The sequence below is a fragment of the Rattus norvegicus genome, chromosome 5 (assembly GCF_036323735.1).
Source record: "Rattus norvegicus strain BN/NHsdMcwi chromosome 5, GRCr8, whole genome shotgun sequence".
Lineage (NCBI taxonomy): Eukaryota > Metazoa > Chordata > Mammalia > Rodentia > Muridae > Rattus > Rattus norvegicus.
The window spans coordinates 52,339,449-52,357,604 of record NC_086023.1 but is presented as its reverse complement, the minus strand read 5'-3'; the positions used below and the strand labels follow the sequence as shown (position 1 = coordinate 52,357,604).

General features: G+C 45.6%; 1 protein-coding gene and 1 non-coding gene across 2 annotated transcripts in view; both read right to left on the bottom strand.

Moving 5' to 3' along the window:
* Positions 1-55: 55 nt before the first annotated feature.
* Gabrr1 (gamma-aminobutyric acid type A receptor subunit rho 1) overlaps positions 56-18,156 on the bottom strand; it is a 37,075-nt gene continuing 18,974 nt past the window's right edge. Inside the window, exons 5-10 of the mRNA NM_017291.4 lie at positions 17,253-17,476; positions 10,260-10,342; positions 9,181-9,321; positions 6,523-6,675; positions 4,484-4,680; positions 56-2,982 (exon numbers count right to left, since the gene is read on the bottom strand). Of these exons, the coding sequence (NP_058987.3) occupies positions 2,689-2,982; positions 4,484-4,680; positions 6,523-6,675; positions 9,181-9,321; positions 10,260-10,342; positions 17,253-17,476 (1,092 nt within the window). The 3' untranslated portion in view covers positions 56-2,688. The remainder of the gene's footprint in view (positions 2,983-4,483; positions 4,681-6,522; positions 6,676-9,180; positions 9,322-10,259; positions 10,343-17,252; positions 17,477-18,156) is intronic.
* On the bottom strand, positions 7,203-7,308 carry LOC120103194 (U6 spliceosomal RNA). Its single transcript, XR_005505289.1, has one exon. It is a non-coding gene; the product is annotated as a U6 spliceosomal RNA (small nuclear RNA).

The following is an 18,156-nucleotide window of genomic DNA, read 5'->3' as shown; positions in this document are numbered from 1 at the left end:
GTACCCACTCCAGTTAGAAAATCAGTGACAGACCAGAGTAAAGACACCACCAATGTCCAACGGGATGAACCAATGAGCTTTATTGAGGTTATTTAGAGGTGCAGAAATGACTCAAAGACAGTTTCATTACAAAAGCCTGCCCCATCGTGGGTGACAGCTCCCATAGCTGGAAATCTGGAGCTCACAGCATGACTTGCAGGCAGCTAGATGGGTTGGAACTGTCCCTTCTAGGCAGCTTGGCTGGTCTTTGTCTCTTCCAGAATTTTTGGATTATCTAAAAGTGACCTCAGCAGTTCTTATTGTTTGTATATACTTGGGGGGGGGGGGTGATAGCTTATCAGTTTCAGGGACTTCCTGAATTTGTTATTTGTTTCCTGAGCTTAACCTGAACAGGCTTCTTCCCTGTGGGATGGACAGCATCACCTTCTTTAAGTACCTCCTAAGTCCTAAGGAGCTTCCCAAGATGAAGAATTCCAAATTGGAGGAGATCGCTAAAGAGCAAATGGTTTTGAGACAAGGCTTTTAAAGAAGTAACTAAGGTTAAATGAGGCCATGGATGTGGGCCCTGATACAATGTAACTAGGGAGAAAGGGATCTAGACAGAGGTTGTTGCTACAGAGGAAAGAAGGCAAGGATGCAGCAAGAGAGTGGCTATTGGAAAGACAGCAAGACAGGCCTCTGGGGAAACTGCGTCGGCCAGCACCTTGACCTTGGACATCAGTCTCTAGAACTGTGAGAAAATATATCTCTGTTGATTAAGCCATCCAGTCTGTGCTCTTCAATATAGCAGGTTAGCAGGCTAGGAGAGCATTCTACACACTGGCTCAAATGGTGGAGTGTCCCAAACAGTACAAAGGGCTTAGTTACAAGCTCTGGAAACCTAGACAGCTCAGTGGCCTTAGTGGTGAGGAAGAAGACAGTGGCAAAGTTGTTGGCTTTGATGGTAAATGTTTCATAAAATAAAAATGAAAAGCCAACCATTTTAAACCTCACATAGCCCATGCTTGCCTCCAATATGCCGTAAAGCAAAGCTAGCTTTGAACTCCAGACCCTCCTGATTCCACTTCCCAAGTGCATGGGCAAACCATGCTTGGCAAAACGAACGGTCATTTTGAAAATCAATGATAATTACTTAATTTATCCCTCTAAGTCTACCACTTGAGTTTGATAAAAGCTTTTGATGACCTTTTATTGGGGGAAATGAGAGACTGTCTTCTAAGTAGGAATTTGCAAATAGCTCTTTTTATGACCAGAGTAAAGAATAGCCATGTGTATGATACTATTTAGTATTGATCCCTTAAGTTAACCTTGAAATGATGGGAGCTATAACGACATATATGAAGATAGGTTTCGCAGCACAGAGGATGGTTGCCCCTGGACAGGTCTCTTAGACCTCCTCTATATTTATTAACCATATGTTCCACAATATTAAATTATCATTTATGTTTCTCCTGGGATTCTCTCACTGAAATCTGAACACAACCACAACTAAATGGGCCAGGACTTGGTTAAGATGCTTCAATGGCCGCTGGGATGTGGCAGATGCTAAGTAGTTGTCTCTCTGAGTGAAAGACGTGGCCCAGAGCAAATGACATACTGCTCAATACTGTTTGAGCAAGTTCGGTTGGGGCTGCTATATATCTTCTAGATAAAGACTATAGAGGCTTCTATTTTAAAACAATACATCAAATTACAACCCATGGCTGACATCAGTTGCTATGGGCCAGCTTATCTGGTCTATGGGATGCTCAATCTAGAAGATAATTGCTTTCTAGTTCCCAGACAGCACTTGCTGAACGGAAATGAAGATGTCTGTCTGTTTCTTTTGTTTTTCAATGTTATCTTTCTCTTAAGAAACAGTTTGCTTCTCATTCCCATGAGTTAGAAACAGCCTCGAGTTTTCTTGAAATGCTGACTATGCAGAAGAAATGAATACCTCTTCAAGCGCCTCAGTCAGTGATGCTGTCATGCGACTGAGAAAAGATTTTATTTTGAAGAAAGCACCTGCTCTGTGGTAGAGAGGAGGGAAACGGTGACTAGAAGGCGTGGAAAGGGACACGGTTTTCTAGCTTTGTTGCCCCCTCAAAACAGATGAAATGATCCATGTATCTCTATCTTCAAAGTCTACTAGGGACATTTCAGCCATGTAAAGGGCATTTCTTAGAAGGAGAGAGCCATGCAGCTTGTGGAAAAGAACCCTGTGAGCGCCACTGCCTTCCATTAAGTATGGGGATGTGGAGCAGGTGCGGAGACAGACGAAGCCTGCCCTTTCAGCCGAGGGGGTTTATGTACCTGTGAGCCCAATGCAGATGAGTTTTATTTAGGTCCTTCCCAGATCTACGTAGTCTAAAGAACATGGTCCACCGACGTAGAAACCCCTCGATGTGAAAAGCATCCAGAGCCCTGGCCCTGGACCGCAGCATGTCCACATGTGGCCTCTGTGCTCTTCCTGGGATCTGGGAGCCGCTAACATCAGTTACTATCATGGCAACGTCCTGCAACGCCTAGTATACTGCTGTGCAGACAACTGATACTTAATAAGTGCAAAAACAAGGTGTCTTGTTGGTGCAGCTTTGGAGAGCTGAACAGGGGACAGAGAAAACCCAGGTAGGAATGGCTTTAAACTGTCATTCTCATTTTTACAGCAACTTCTGTGGTGCCTGCCAAGATTTACACAATCACATCTATCTAAGAGAAAATTGACCAGTATATCAGATTGAATAAAATGTAAGCAGCTGGGAAAATGATCCTTGAGTATTTGTCAATGGCGTGGGTGTTGATCCTCATGCTCACATAGCTGCCTCTCTGGCTTTTCCTCTGTGGGGAGCCCCTCTCGGAGGCCAGGGTCAGCTGCACCATCATCCGGTCGGGTTTCTCTCCGTTCTCAGGCATGTAGCCACCCAGGTCGTTCACCTCCCCGTCACTGTAGCTGCTGTCCAGCATCACCCCTCGAGGCTGGGGCAGCCCACAGGTGCAGGAGATCTGTGAACACACAGGGCTGTGTGAGCGGAGGACCGTCGCTCAGAAGCCCGCAAAAGCCCCGTGCATGAAGGGTGTAACCCAGTGGCCTCTTGAGCAGCTGGATTATAGGTTGTTGACACCACACTAAGTGGCACTATTAGAAGGTGTGGCCCTGTTGGAGGAAGTATGTCACTGTGGGCATGGGCTTTCCAGCTGCCTGGAAGCTGGTCTTCTCCTAGTGGCCTTCAGATGAAGATGTAGCCTCTCAGCTCCTCCTGCACCATGTCTGCCTGGACAGCACCATGTTCCTGCCTTGATGATAATGGACTGAACCTCTGGACCTGTAAGCCAGCCCCAATGAAATGTTGTCCTTTATAAGAGTTGCCTTGTTCAGGGGCTGGAGAGATGGCTCAGTGGTTAAGAGCACTGACTGCTCTTCCAGAGGTCCTGAGTTCAAATCCCAGCAACCACATGGTGGCTCACAACCATCTGTAATGGAATCTGATGCCCTCTTCTGGCGTGTCAGAAGACAGCTACAGTGTACATATAATAAATAAATAAATCTTTAAGAGTTGCTTTGGTCATGGTGTCTGTTCACAGCAGTGAAACCCTCACTAAGGCAGCTTCTGAGTTGCAAACTGGGAGAAAGGGAGGGTGGGAGGAAAGATCACTTAAGAAATGATGGGCGCTATGAAGAGAAGCTTCTAGTACAAATTATGGTTGTAGACCTCCTCCACATTCCTTAATAACATGTCCCACAAATGTTAAGTTATCATTTAGTTCCCACCTGGGATTCTGTCCCTAGACTAGAGACTTTCAATCTTCCTACGGTTTTGTCTTGCTTCCCTTTAATACAGTTCCTCATGTTGTGGGGATTGCCAACCATGAAATTATTTTCATTCTACTTTATAACTGTAATTTTGCTACCCTTATGAATGTAAATAATAATTATGAATGTAATAATTTATTGTAACGTAAATATCTGTGGGGTTTTTTTTTTGTTTTTTTGTTTTTTTTTTTTGGTCTTCTTGGACAATCCCTGGCAACCCACAGACTGAAAAGCACTTCAATACATTCTAAACAGAAGCGCAATTAAATAAACTACGTCTTAACTTGGTTTGGTGGCTGCTAGGATGTAGATGTTGAATGAATTTCTTCACTGGATGAAAGATGTAGGGGGCTGGTAAGATGCTCAGGGGTTAAGAGCATGGTTGCTCTTCCAGTGGACTCTGGTTCAATTCCCAGCACCCGCACGGCAGCACACAACTGTCTGTAACACCAGTTGCAGGGGACCCGGCACTCTCACACAGACATGCATGCAGGCAAAACACCAATGCCCATAAAAATTCTTTAAAGGAAAAAAAGACGTAACTGTCAAATATTAAAGCATACATCATTCCATTTGCTAGTGACCGTGCTTGGAAGTCAGCTGAGGAGAGGGCATTGTAGCCACAATTTACAAGGAGGGCTGGGCCTACCCACAGGCCCAAAGCTAGCCCAGCATACGTCACGGTAAAGTCACCTTCTCCCGAAGCTTCCGTTCCTTCCGCTCCTGCACTGTGGTCAGGTAGTTGACAGCTGCGTACTCCAACACCGAGAGAAACACGAACACAAAGCTGACCCAGAGGTAGATGTCCACGGCTTTGATGTAGGACACTCGAGGCATGGAGGCGTTCACGCCCGTGATGATGGTGGACATGGTCAGCACCGTGGTGATGCCTGCCAATAAACAGTGAGAAAGAAGCATGTGCTTGCCTTCACCAGATACTGCAGGCCTTGGCCCTCTGTGGCTCTCTCTGTCTTTTGTTCTCCCTTGGCCTAGACAATTAACACCTGCTCTCTCCTCCTGTCTCTCAAGAGCTGGCTACCACAGTTCTCTTACGGGTCCTCTGCCCCTCATCCCCACTTCCTCCTCTGTATACCTACTGTATTCATTACATCCTTTCTACAGAAAGCCCCAGACATTTTAACATGCAGGTATTTCTCTCAAGGGTTTGTCTCAATGTTGTGTCCTTTGTGTCATAAAATTTCTATACTCCTGAGCCTTTCCCTTTAGCCGACAGCCACCCCATGCTGGACCTGTGTGCCCCTCCAGAAGAACTACCTTGAGTATCTTGACATCAGTTCTACCAGGATCATTTTGCTTATAGGAGACAGATTTTAATATGATAGCACGCGTGTATTTAGCACAGTACTTGTTGGAGTGTGACTGCTAACTGCTAGAGAACAGGGCATCTGTCTGTGGGAAATTGCCCAGGATTTCAAATTAAGCTCAGAACATTTGTTTGGAAAACATCAAATCACGGAGGATTAGGGTCATCCTAAGGGCCAACTCCAAACCATTTCAGTGAAGCCTGGTGGACCACCCTGTCACTTGCAGCCTGTGGCTAAGTGAGCTCAGGGCTTGGGATGAGGAGAGTCGATGGGGCGCTGTGAAAGGAAAGGAGGGGCATATTAAAAATGCACATCCTGGCTGGGCACAGAGGCACACACCTTCCAACCCAGCACTCAGGAGGCAGAGGCAGGTGGATCTCTAAGTTTGAAGTCAGTCTGGTCTACAGAGTGAGTTCCAGAACATCCAGGGATAAACAGGGAAACCTTATCTTAAAAAAAACCAACCCCCCAAATACAGGTCCTTACCTAGGAACTCTGTCTTTCCCAGCCTTCATTTTTAACATCCCCTCAAGGGTTTTATTGCAAAGATCTCTTGAGAAACACTGCTACAGAATCCATTATACCGACCAGCATGGAAATCACCCAAAGACTGGGAGCCCTTAGGACAAGGGCTCTTAGAGGACTACAGGTGTTGTGGTTTGCCCTGGAGTTTTCTGTATTTTGATGCTAATTCCACTGCCCCAAGGATGGCTGCCTAGTCATGTACTCAGGACTCAGGTGACTTCACCAGAACCTTCTCCACATTTAATTTGTAAAATACAGGTGAGGGCAGGTACAGGATAGAAGGAGGCCTGTCACTGGATGAGAAGGAAGGGGTCTGAGAAAAGTTTGAAGGAAGAGGAGGAGACTAGAACGGAAAGAGGGAGAAACAGAAGGGACAGGGAGAGTAGCCGGTAGACAACGTGGCAGGTGACGTTAGGATTCCACTCTGTGTATTTACAGGTTGTTATTAATGTTCTTAAGGGATGGATGGTACTGGGCTTTGTATGTTTAGGTGGGCAATTATATCTTATCAATCGGATCAAAGGTTATTGTGTTGTGTGTTCTTTCATGTGCAGGTTTAAGTGTAAGGGAGTGTGGGGCGGCTGGTCTGGGGAATTGGAATTCGTGCTTCTGGCAAGATATCCCGCGGATATCTTGGGGCACCATGGTGCCGGACCTAGTGGGGATAAAAGACAGCATTTTATTTTTTATATTTTTACAACAACATACAGGTGAGCTCTTTGGATGAACAGGCGTGGACGCCTAGACAGAGTTCCAGAGTGGCACTTAGACTGTGGGATGCTACTCGAATCAGTCCCTTGAAGCATTTCCTTATGCTGTGAAGAGGAGAAGAATGAGCTGTATTTCCAAATACCTGTAATGTACACTTGAGATAGCCCTTACCTAAGGGGACTCTGGCAGGCACAGCTCTGCGGTCGATCCAGAAGGACACCCAGGACAGCATGACCATGAGGGTGGCAGGAAAGTAGGTTTGGAGCAAGAAGAAGAAGATGTGACGACGTAGAGTGAAGTTGATGTACAGACGGTTGTACCAGCCTGGGGACACAGGGAGAAGAGAGAGCATGCAGCATAGCTGGCTGCTTGGCTCCTTCAGAAAACAAGTTTTATTGAGAGAATCGTAAACGTTGCCTAAGACACCCCCCCCCAACTGGAACCATACCTCTGGGGGAGGACAGGAAAAAAACACTGATGGTATCATGTGGTGACCCTTGACATTTGTGTGAACGCACTACAAGAAATCTTTGTCCCCTTCATAAACACAAAGGGAATCCCTGAGAACATTATTTAAAGTCTTGTTTTTCAAAATATGGCCTGGGGTCCCATCAGCCTCATGGTTTCAAGGGAGTTTCTTAGAAGTTCAAATGTAGCTCACAGGTAGAGTCCTTGACAGCATGCACAAGTCCTGAGCTTGATCCCCTCTCACCCTTTCTCTCTCTTCCCTTCCCTTCTCTTTCTCCAGATTCCTAGGCCATAGTCCAGACTCACCAGAGCAGAATCTTCCTTCATTCCTCCCTCCCTCCCTCCCTCCCTCCCTTCTTCCCTCCCTCCCTTCCTTTATTTCTTTAAATATGGAATGTTCATGAATTTACATGTCATCCTTGCACAGAAGTCATGCTAATCTTCTCTGTATCGTTCCAATTTTAATATATGTGCTGCCAGAGCGAGCACCAAATCTTTCTTGAATAGCAGTCCTGTGAGGTTTGTGTGCATAGCCAAGCTCAAGAAGCACTGACTAACAACCCTATTTCTTTTCTTTTTAAAATTTTTTCTTTCTTTCTTCCTTCCTTCCTTTCTTTCTTTCTTTCTTTCTTTCTTTCTTTCTTTTCTTTTCTTTTCGAGAAATGGTTTTAGGTTGCTCTGACCAGCCTCAAAACTCATTATGTAGTTGAGAATGGCCTTGAACTCCTGATCCTCTACCTCTGTCTTGCAAGAGCTGGGGTGATGGTGAATAACCCCATGCCTGGCTCCCTTCTTAGATTTCTTCGTGGGAAGAAATGTGTTTTGGGATAGAAGCTCAGTATTTTATCTAGGCATGGAGTAGCAACCAGTGGTCCATTAAGCTGCACTCTGCCTTTGTGCTTTCCATGAAAAGAGGTGTGAGGGAGGAGGATGCCCAGGACTGAGGATATGTGGAGACTGGGCAGACCCAGTATCCTCAGCGAGTGCATCACATGAGACATGCCTCTCAATGTCAGCAAGTGATTGTGGAGGGTTTTCAGAAGACTGATGTTACAGGAGTGAGTTGAACTGCCACTCCAAACTGGAATATTAGTGCTAACAGATTAAAAAGTCTAGGGTGTTCTTACAAGGTAGAAGTCCAGCAAGAGGAACTGCAAAACCTTCTGAAAGGTGACTGTCAAAACAGATGCAAGGGATAGAGAACATTACCCTTAGTTGTCTACCAGCATGGACCAGCAGCTGGGGAAGACCTCAGAGCATAATCTCAGGCAACAGGAGGTGACCAGGCCTATACAGACCTTTGACTCATAAAGCCACAGCCAGATCCCCATGATGAGCAGAGAACAGCAGTCTGAATTAGAACTTATTTGGTGCTGGAGAGGAGAGGCTCTGGTATGCTTTTCAGGGATGCTGTGCCAACTTAACAGGTACTCACTTGGCTTACCTTTGAGCCTTAACTAATATTTCCTAGGCAATTGTCTTGGATACATTGGTGGATCAAAAATTACCTAAAAGCTAATGGCCTTGGAGCACACCTATAACCCTAGAACTGGTGACACTGAACCAGAGGGCCAGACTAGATGCAGTGTGTATAATGAGTTCAGGCCAGCCTAGCTCATAGTTTATAATGAGTTCGCCAGCCTGGATACATAGTTTATGAGTTCACCAGCCTGGATACATAGTATATAGTATAATGAATTCCCAGCTTGACTACTGTAGAGAGTCTTTTGAGGCAGCTGGCTTCTAGACACTTGACAGGAATTTGGCCAGGACAAAAGAAGTAAGTTTAGGGCAGGAATCTGACTAGGGGCCCAGAAGAAGAACATTTACATTTGAGTTAAGGCGAAGCTCAGAGAAGGCTCAGGGGAGGTATAGGTGGTCTTCCTTTTATCCTGGTCATCCTGACCAGCCCTAGAAAGGCGTTTACAGGGTTTTGTTTAATGCCTTGCTTGACCCAGAACTGATCTTATCATTTTGCATGTACTTGAAGTGGTATAAAAGCAGACTGGAAAACAGTAAACCCGCTTCAGCCTCAGCACTGGCTGGAGTCATGTTACAGTGTTGTCTAATTGTCACTAATCCTCACTCCTGCCCTGGAGAACCTGTTGACTGACTGAGCTGGGCTTCGTGAGGCTACAGAATGTATAATGAGTCCAGGGAGGCATGGATAGTAAAGTCACCCCAACTTGATGCGTACCACCTACCAGACTTCATTTAGGTCTAGTTTCAAAGTGTTTAGGTCTTCTGTTTCAAACCTTTGAACACTTGATGCGACAACCAAATCACACACTTCTTAACTAGAGCCTGAACCATCTAGCCAGGACAAAGGCTCCTGGCACTCAACCCATGCTCTGAGCTCACCTGTACTGCTGTAGAAGGCTAGTTTTGTGGTGGTGTGGAATTCTTGAATGAGGAACTGAGAGAGGGAGATCCTCTCATCTGTCTTTAAGGAGTCATTGCCTTTTTTCCAGTACAGCATGAGGTCGTCTTCTGTGTAGGCATCTGGGAAGAAGAGATCCAGTGTCAGGCACGGGGCGGCAGGCAAGCCAGGCCTGCCTATGGGGCTGTGTGACCTCTGTGTCCTTGGCCCCCACACAGACTACTTGGCTTGTGGTAAGAGAGCAAACTGCAAGCTAAGTAATATGGGAGACAACTCGAATCCTTCCCAGTTCCTCAAGAGTTATCAGAGCAAGGCTCTGAGGCGCCAAAGGCTGGAGGTTCCTACAAAAAGCCTCACCCCACAATCCCGCTGCAACCACTAGGGTAAACCAAATGCTAGTGCTGTTCATAGGGCAGAGACAGTTAAATGCTGGCAAGGGTTCAGGCTGCCACTCGGCTCACCTTTGCATACTAGAACCCAGCCAGCTCTTTCTCCTCTTGCAAAGGGAAATGCTTCATCACTAATGGCCAGACCATGACTCGCTCCCAGGTAGCATGTGTGGAGAAGGGCTTCTCCTCAGACCAACTGTGCCCATTTCCACAAAATAAGGTGGAAGTTACTGTGGCCATCACTCCCTCAGAGGCTGCCAACTGCCCACCATGCTCCATTCAGGTGAGGCCACAAACCCATGTGCTGCTGGACATAACGGAGGCAAAACCTCTTGGAGCTGCCAGTAGCATCTGCACATGCATAGTCTGTTCTTCCAAGGGCTCTCTATGCCTTGACTGTGTGATAGGAGATGTTCTGTGTCAGCTGGCACAGCTCTAGTACACAAGGTGGGATAACTGTTGGGAAAGGACACTAATCTGTGAAGGCGTTTTGTAGAAATGACTAGCATTTTCAACCAGCAGGCTTTAGGTAAAAGAGATTATCCCAGGTCTAGGAGAACCTGATCCCAGGAGGTGAAAGGCAGGAAGAGCAAAGCAGAGTTCCTAGAAGAACTCTCCCTGCTACTGAGAGAGGTGTTTAGAAGTGCTGGTGCCAGGCTGCATTTACTCACAGCTTTCGATTTCGAGGGAGCAGGTCTGTGTGTCCAGGGGAAACCGGCTGAAGTCCATGTTGCACATCGCTGTCACTGTAACTCTGGAAACAAAAGGGCAAGTTCTCAGACAGACGCAGAATGGTGAAGCATGGAGAAAAGGCCCTGCTTCCTTTTCCCAGTTGACTTCAGGAAAGACTCTTAGGCACAATATGCTCTTCAGAGTCATCTCAAGAGTTTGTGTTTGACATTAGGATCTGCACAAGGCAAATGAATCTCTTGGCTAACATCAGCACATTCCAAGAATCTGGAGATACAATGTTGTCAGTCAGTATAACATTTTAACACACACACACACACACACACACACACACACACACACACACACATTTAATTTAAATTATTGTTCAAAGAAAAAAGTATTCTCAAAATAGAAGCATCCAAATATTTGGATAACTACTCAAAACTCACTGCTTCTTAGAGATATTAGTACACTTTACAGTTTGCTGCACTCCTGCGAGGATGACGTCTCCTTTGTCTGTGTAGTAGGAACATCACAGAACACTGAGCCCCTACCAGACCCTACCCTATCTACTACTGTATTATGCCGAAGGAACACTGCAATGGATGACCCTTGATAACAGTCTGCTACTGTCATGATCAGTGCTTCACCCAGCCATCATCAGAGAAGCTTGTAGTAGGACTAAAGAGTTCCACAAACAAGGTGCATAGAGTGACAGACCAGGAACACTTAGCACTAAGTGGAATGTCTTTATCAAACCTTCCCCTCAAGGCTCAGGTATCCATACAGACGAGACCATAAGAGGCTGAGGTGGTGGTTGATGCCAAAGAGCTATTTCTCCAGACACAGCAGAACTGATCTACATATGCATTCACAGAGACTGTGACAGCACACACAAGACCTGCCCAAATTCAAACCAGAAAATTCCCAGCAAGGAGAAGGGGAAGAAGACAGAATGCTCCACCCCCAACCAAGAAGTTGGTTGATAACGGTTGGTTGCAGTTGATAACTGTTGGGAAAGGAAAATCCATTTTCTCCAACAGGCACGTCACTGAGCATGTCAACCACTCCTCAGGGAGGGTGCCTTACCCATGAATGGTTGGCCAATACAAATGGACTCCATGTGTTTTTGTGCACGTTTGTTTTGTTTTTCAATAGTTTCGTTCTCACTGGATTTTGTTTTGATTTTTATGGGTCTTGTGTTTTGTTTTGTGTTCAGTGAAAAAACATGAAGTTGGGTGGGCAGGAAGGTGGGAAGACCTGAGAGGAGCTGGGAGTAGGGAAAGAATATGACTGAAGTGCACTGTATAGAGAAAGATTTTAAAAATAAAAGCAAGTAAACAAAGAGAAAAAATGAAATGTGTGTGTTTAAAGGCATTGCTTTGAGAATGACACGGATGTTCGGGAAATGTTCATCCAGTATTTGAGAGCCATTACCCAAATCGGCCAGTAGGGTTTGTACATCTTGAACAAGTGAGTAAAATCCTACGTAGTTCTCTTGTCTCACTCCTTGCTTATTAACATTAATAAAAGCATCAGCCTGTGCTCATCTGTCATCTGAGCAAGCAGACATCTTTGCTATGGTCCGTCTCACTTTGCAAAGCTGTTCTTGATAGCAGAATTATCAAAACTGGTGAAGGGTTTCACAGGAAAATAGTAGGGAGCCATGCTCAAGTTAAAATACTTGTAAATGATAGGTGAAGAGCACTGTGTATTTTATTTCGCTTGTGAATAACATGCTCTCTGTCTTAGTTCCGTGTCCCATTGCCGTGGCAAAGCAACTCAGGCTTATTTGGCTCACGAGCCCAGGTTATCTCCAGCCTGTGGAGAAGTAAAGGTGGCAGGAACTTGAAGCAGCCAGTCACAGCAAGCCACAGGGAGAGCAGGGAGCAATAAACAAATGTCTGACTTTCTCTTTTTATTAAGTTCAGGACCCCTATCTCAGGGAAAGATGCTCACCACCACGAGTTGACTTCTCCTTACCATTAATGAATTTAAGATAATCCCCCACAGACCAACCTTATCTAGACAAGTCCTCTTTCCAGATGATTCTACTTCTTTTTTTTTTTTTTCTTTTTGGAGCTGGGTACCGAACCCAGGGCCTTGCGCTTGCTAGGCAAGTGCTCTACCACTGAGCTAAATCCCCAACCCTCCAGATGATTCTAAATCTTGTCAGGTTGATGATCAAAACTAACCATCCCAGCATCCTTCATATCAGCAACATTTATAATGAAAGAAAATGCAGCCAAAAAGTCAGAAGTTTAGAAATGCTATCTCACCCCTAAGGAGCCCTAAATACCTCAAATTCCAGACCCTGCCCTCTACCAGTAAGTAAGTAAAAGGTCACATTTCTTGAGCCTGCTCTCCCAGGAACTAGACAAAAGGACTTAAGATAAGGCCCTTAGATATGTGATTCCCAACCTTGTAAAGATAACAGAAAGCTTCTCCCAGGAACTAGCTGACCATAAAGTTAGATTAAAATCTTAGAGAACAACCTTGAGAAGCAGGAAGCTTCTCCTAGGAACTAGGGGACCATAAAGTTAAGCAATCTTGAGAGACAGGAAGCTTCTCCTTGTGATTTTTCACTGGTATTCTCGACACTTTCCAATGACGCCATCCCTGCCCCCTTGGGTTGTGGCTTCTTCCTTTAAATACCCCCATCCCAGCTACTGGTGGTTGAACTCCTGTGCCCCTGCGTGGGATATGAGTCTCGACCCCAGTGCACTGGTTCCTATCAATAAACCTCGTGTAAATTACAGCAAAGATGGTCTTATGTGAGTTCTTGGGGGGTCGCGTCATCCCGAGACTTGAGTGAGGGTCTCCCCACACTGGGGTTCTTTCATTTGGGGGTTCCTCTGGGATGGGTGATCACCCTCGTCTCTGAAGACCCACTTGGAGGTGAGATAGCATCTGTGTCTTTGTGTTTTGTGCCAGCTAAACTCTGGGTCTGTATTTGCTACTCTGGGTCTGTATTTGCTCGAGAGTTCTAGAGTTCTGGTTTTGCAGTCGCTCCCATCTCGGGCTGAGAGGGAGGCTCATGTCTCAGGAGAGACATGAGTGTGAGCGGTAGATGTGCCAGGGGCTCACCAATTGCGCTGACCTGGGAGACGTTCCAGGAGGTGAGGGACCCCAGGGACGCCTGGGAGATTCCCGTCTGGGTGCTGGTGAGGATTTAGTGATTCTCCTGAATTGGAGAAGAGACCTGCTCTCCTGGCCATCTATATTTCCAGAGTGGTCTTTGTCTGTGTGTCTTAGGTCTTTGTTTTGTGTTACTACTGCACTGAAGTTAGGCTAGAACACAAAACTTGTCAGTTGAGATTCTGATTGGGAAAGAGGAGTGATGTGGAATCCACTCCCCTTCATCTGTTTTTGGTGTCCCCTTGGGAAGGAGGAGTGAAGTGGAGTCCTCTCCCCTTCATCTGTCTGTGGTTGAGAAGGAAAAGTGATGTGGAATCCGCTCCCCTTCATCTGTCTTTGGTGAGGTCACGGAAGCTCCCTGAATCAGTTCAGTTTTGTGATGATCTAGCGTTGGCCACTCATTTTTTATTTTTGTGCGCACTTCTGTTTTTTTTTTTTTTTTTGTCTGTTAATCTTTTGATTGTCTTTCTGTGTGACTGAATGCTTTTGTCCTCTGGCGGACCTCTATTTTCTCAACTCTCTTCTTGTTTTCTCACCATCCCACTTGAGATACTTGTTAGTAGCTGTTACAGGAAATACAGAATCCTACTAGAGGCCAAAAAAAAAAAAAAAATGTTCCAGACACGGATGAAAGGCCCTCACTTCTGCCTGTTGACTTCAATACGCCTGAAGGTAGGGAGCACCAGGTCTACCGTCAGACTCCAATGGTGGGTCTCTGAGGGGCTGAAAAAACGCCCCACCAATTTGGCTAAAGTAAGAAAAAAATATGAAGAAAAAGTTGCAGAAACTTGAAGGGTTAAGCTAAGTTGCTGAGAGAGTTAGTGTAAGTTGCAGAGAAAATAAGGTTGATGTGTGGTTCAGGGTGTGTGCACAAAAGTGTACAGCACCTAGTAGCTGTCAGATGTAGACAGAGAGACTGAGAAAAAAAAAAAGAAAGAAGACAAAAAGAGCAGAAATCTAGGGAAGAAAAGAGACAGAAAAAAGAGGAAGCTAAAGAACTGAAGAGAAATAAAAGACAGGAGAAAAATTTATACTGGCCACAGTAGTTAGAGAGACTAGGAAGACAATACCTGGCAACAGAAGAGAATTCCTGGCTAAAGATCAGTGGGTCTATTGTAAGAAAAAGGGCACTGAGTCAGGGACTGCCCCAGGATAGAGGGGAAGCCCAATCAGTGTTTTGTGGATACAGGGACCCAACGCTCTGTGCTCCTACGCCCCAGTGGGCCAGTGTTCATCAGAAGACCTTGGGTACAGGGGGCTACCAGCAACAAACGATACTTATGGACTACCCGAAGAACAGTGGACCTTGGCATGGGCTGGGTAACCCACTAGTTCATGGTCATCCCTGACTGCCCCTATTCCTTGCTCATGAGAAATTTGCTCTCCAAAATGGCTTGCATGGGCTGAAATGGCTGGGTGAGGTCATGTGTATGCATATCTGCAGACTGTGTATGTGGCGTTTAAGACCTGTCTCAGTGCACCAGTACCTGATGCTGGGAGATGTGTGGCTTAGTGCTGTTCTGCCTGGAACACACTGCTCCTGCCAGCCAGGCACTAACAATTATCACCCAATCCAGAACTTAAACTTTGGTAAAGTGGCTGATGTTTTGCCTTGAAATGGAATGTCCCAGAGGATGGGACCACTGGTCAGCTGACATGAACTAGATTCTCCACTGGTTGGGGGCAATCTGTTCACCTTGCTGCCCAATCCTGACCTGGAGCCACCACAGCACGAGTGTCAAGCACTGGCAGAAGCCCATGGGTGGAGGGAAGACCTCTGCGACTGACCGGTTGACCCCTGCTGAAAGCCGAGGCTACCTTGTCCACAGACGGGAACAGTTCTCTTCATGAAGGTCAGAGATGAGTGGGTGCTGCCATGGTAGACACACAAATGTCATCTGGGATGACTGAACCTCTATCCCCCAGCACATCAACACCGCAGATGCCTTTGCCATCTCTTGGATGCTCTGATGAAGCCAGCAACTGTGAGTATTATTCATTGCTCAGGACATCAGGAGGGAAGAGATTCAGTGGCATTGAAAGACTGGGGGTCTTTCAATAACTTATGTTGATATATATACATACATACACATATATATATATCTCAACATATATACATAGTACTCACATGTAATATATATAACACACATATATATATGTATACATATTACTCACATGTAATATCATATATAACATATAATGTGTAATATTTAACATACAATGTATAATATTTAACATACAATGTATAATATTTAACATATGATGTATAACATTTAACATATGTATAATAGAACATGTAATGTATAACATATATAGTATATACTATGGTATATACTATGGACTATATAATGTATAGCATATACTATGTAGTATATTATATGTAGTATGTGATATATAGTATGTAGTGTGTGATAAATATGTAATATTGATATGTAACATGTATCAACATCACATATCATATATACTATATCACATATACTGTATCATATATAATAATATATATTATACACACAGAGCTCATGACAGGCAGTTGCTAAACATTTACTAGAACACCACAGGTTATAGGTGTTATGATCTGGTTCTTTGCAATTCTTCAAGGCTGTAGGACTGTATTGGTTTGTTGGAGAATTTTATCTTGAAATGAGGATTCCAGAGAGAACAAGCCTGCGATTGCTAGAGAAGGAACTGACAATCCATGCCCTCTGGGAGGACATCCAAGATGAGGACAGAGGGGTTGTTCAGATGTCCCAGGAACAATGAGACAGGTATTCAACTTCAATGTTAGTGTTTGAGTTTGTCTTTGCCGTTCTTCCACAAGTGAGCCCAAAGCAAAGTGTGTCGACCTGAAACTCACCATCCACATGCTATACAGGAGCCAATCCCAACCAGGGGCCACTCCCTCCGGTGAGAGTTGAGTTTGCTCCATTGGGGGGGGGGGCGCTGGGGGTGAGGACCACCAGCTTCTGCAGCTGTCCTTGCACTGAGGTTTGGGGCTGGAGATTTCCACTGGCAGTTAAGCCCCAAGCTTAATTTAATCACAGGAGAAATTTGAGTGCTCTCGCTCTCTCCCTCTCTCTCTCTCCTCCCTCCCTCCCTCTCTCTCTCCTCCCTCCCTCCGTGTCTCTCTCTCGTCCTTCCTCCCTCCCTTCCTCCCTTTCTCTATCCATTCCTCTTTTCCTCTCTCCCTCCCTCCCTCTCTCTCCCTCCCTTTCCCTTCCTCCTTTTCATTTTTCTTCTTTGGCAGTGGGGTGGGACCCAGGGCTCCAAACTTGCTAGGCAAATACTCTACCACAAGCTACACACCCCCAGCCCTCGATTTTGTTTTTAACATTGTAAAAGGGATACTCAGAATGACACTGTCCTATAGTGTTTCAAGATGGAAACTATGTTGGCAAGATGAAAAGAAATGTATCTATTTAAACCTAAGTTCTAAAGAATACCCCAAACAAGGGAATCAGAGAGAAGAAGATGTGCATCTGAGCCTCTGAAAACAAGCTTATTTCCCTGACTCTTACTAGAAAAATAAGGGGTTTTTTGTTGTTTTGTTTTGTTTGTTTTTCAAAATAGGCAAGTTTTCAGGCTGGAGAGTGACTCCGTGGTTAAAATCACCGTCTGTTCTTGCAGAGGACCTGAATTTTATTCCCAGCACCTACGTGGTGGTTCACAACAGTTTGTAACTCTAGACCTATGAGTTCTGGCACCTTCTTATGGTCTTTGCAGGTACACACATGGTGTACAGGTACACGTGCAACCAAAACATCTATTCATATAACCCAAAATAAACATTTAAGTAGATTTTTAAAAATTAAAATACCGGGTGGGGCCTCTCGGGTTCCGCCTGCCCCTGTCCCCACCTGAGGCTGTACAGCACTTTCCCATCTGGCTGTACCCGCAACATGACGTTGTCTGTGGTGGTGTCATGGATGAAGGAGCGTTTGGAGTGCACAAAGAACATGTCGGGAACCCATATCTTCTTTACAAGTCGGCCGTCAAACGTCATGCTGAGGTTGTTGGTACTGGGAAAAGACAGCCTCTCGTCCTTCCAGTAGTGCCTCAGATAGAGGGTCATGGTGAAGTCCTGCAGATGGGAGACAGAACAGAAATGCAGAAACGCACCCACTGTGGAGCCAACACCAGTGGGGAGCGAAACTGAGGCGACTGGACTGAGCATTGCCACAGGAGAAGGATGAGACCTAGAACAGACTGTCCCTGAACTCCACCCACCCCACCATTCATCTCCATGGCAACTGCCTCACAGACATCAGTGACTCAAACTCAAAGTGCCCGCGTCAGTGCTGTGGGCACCTTGGCTGGAGATTAGTCCAGTTCCCAGACCCTGGGTATGGCTGGCCTGAGATATGTTCTTCACCGCTTCCTGGAGGATGCTGTGGAGGAAGGCTTGCTTGGAACACAGCGCTTTTTTACCTGTCCCCCTGCCTCATTGTTCTGTTCTGGCTTGGTGTTTTCTGGGAGCATCCCCCAAGTACACGATGGGCTAGAATTCTTCTTTCAGGCCTGCTTCTTGGAGGCTCTAAGCCAAGGTAGAGTTTTAAAAAGTGCTTCCCACCCTTGTCTTTTTAATTTTTGGAATAGGGTCTCACTGTGTATGTAGCCCAAGCTGGTATGGAGCTTTCTTTACAATAGACCCAGTTAGTCCCAAACCCAAGATAACCTCTTGGGTGTTGACTTGAAGACATGCACCACCATGCTGAGCTGTCGACATTTTTTTTTAAATTGGAACCCACTGAAAACCAAAAG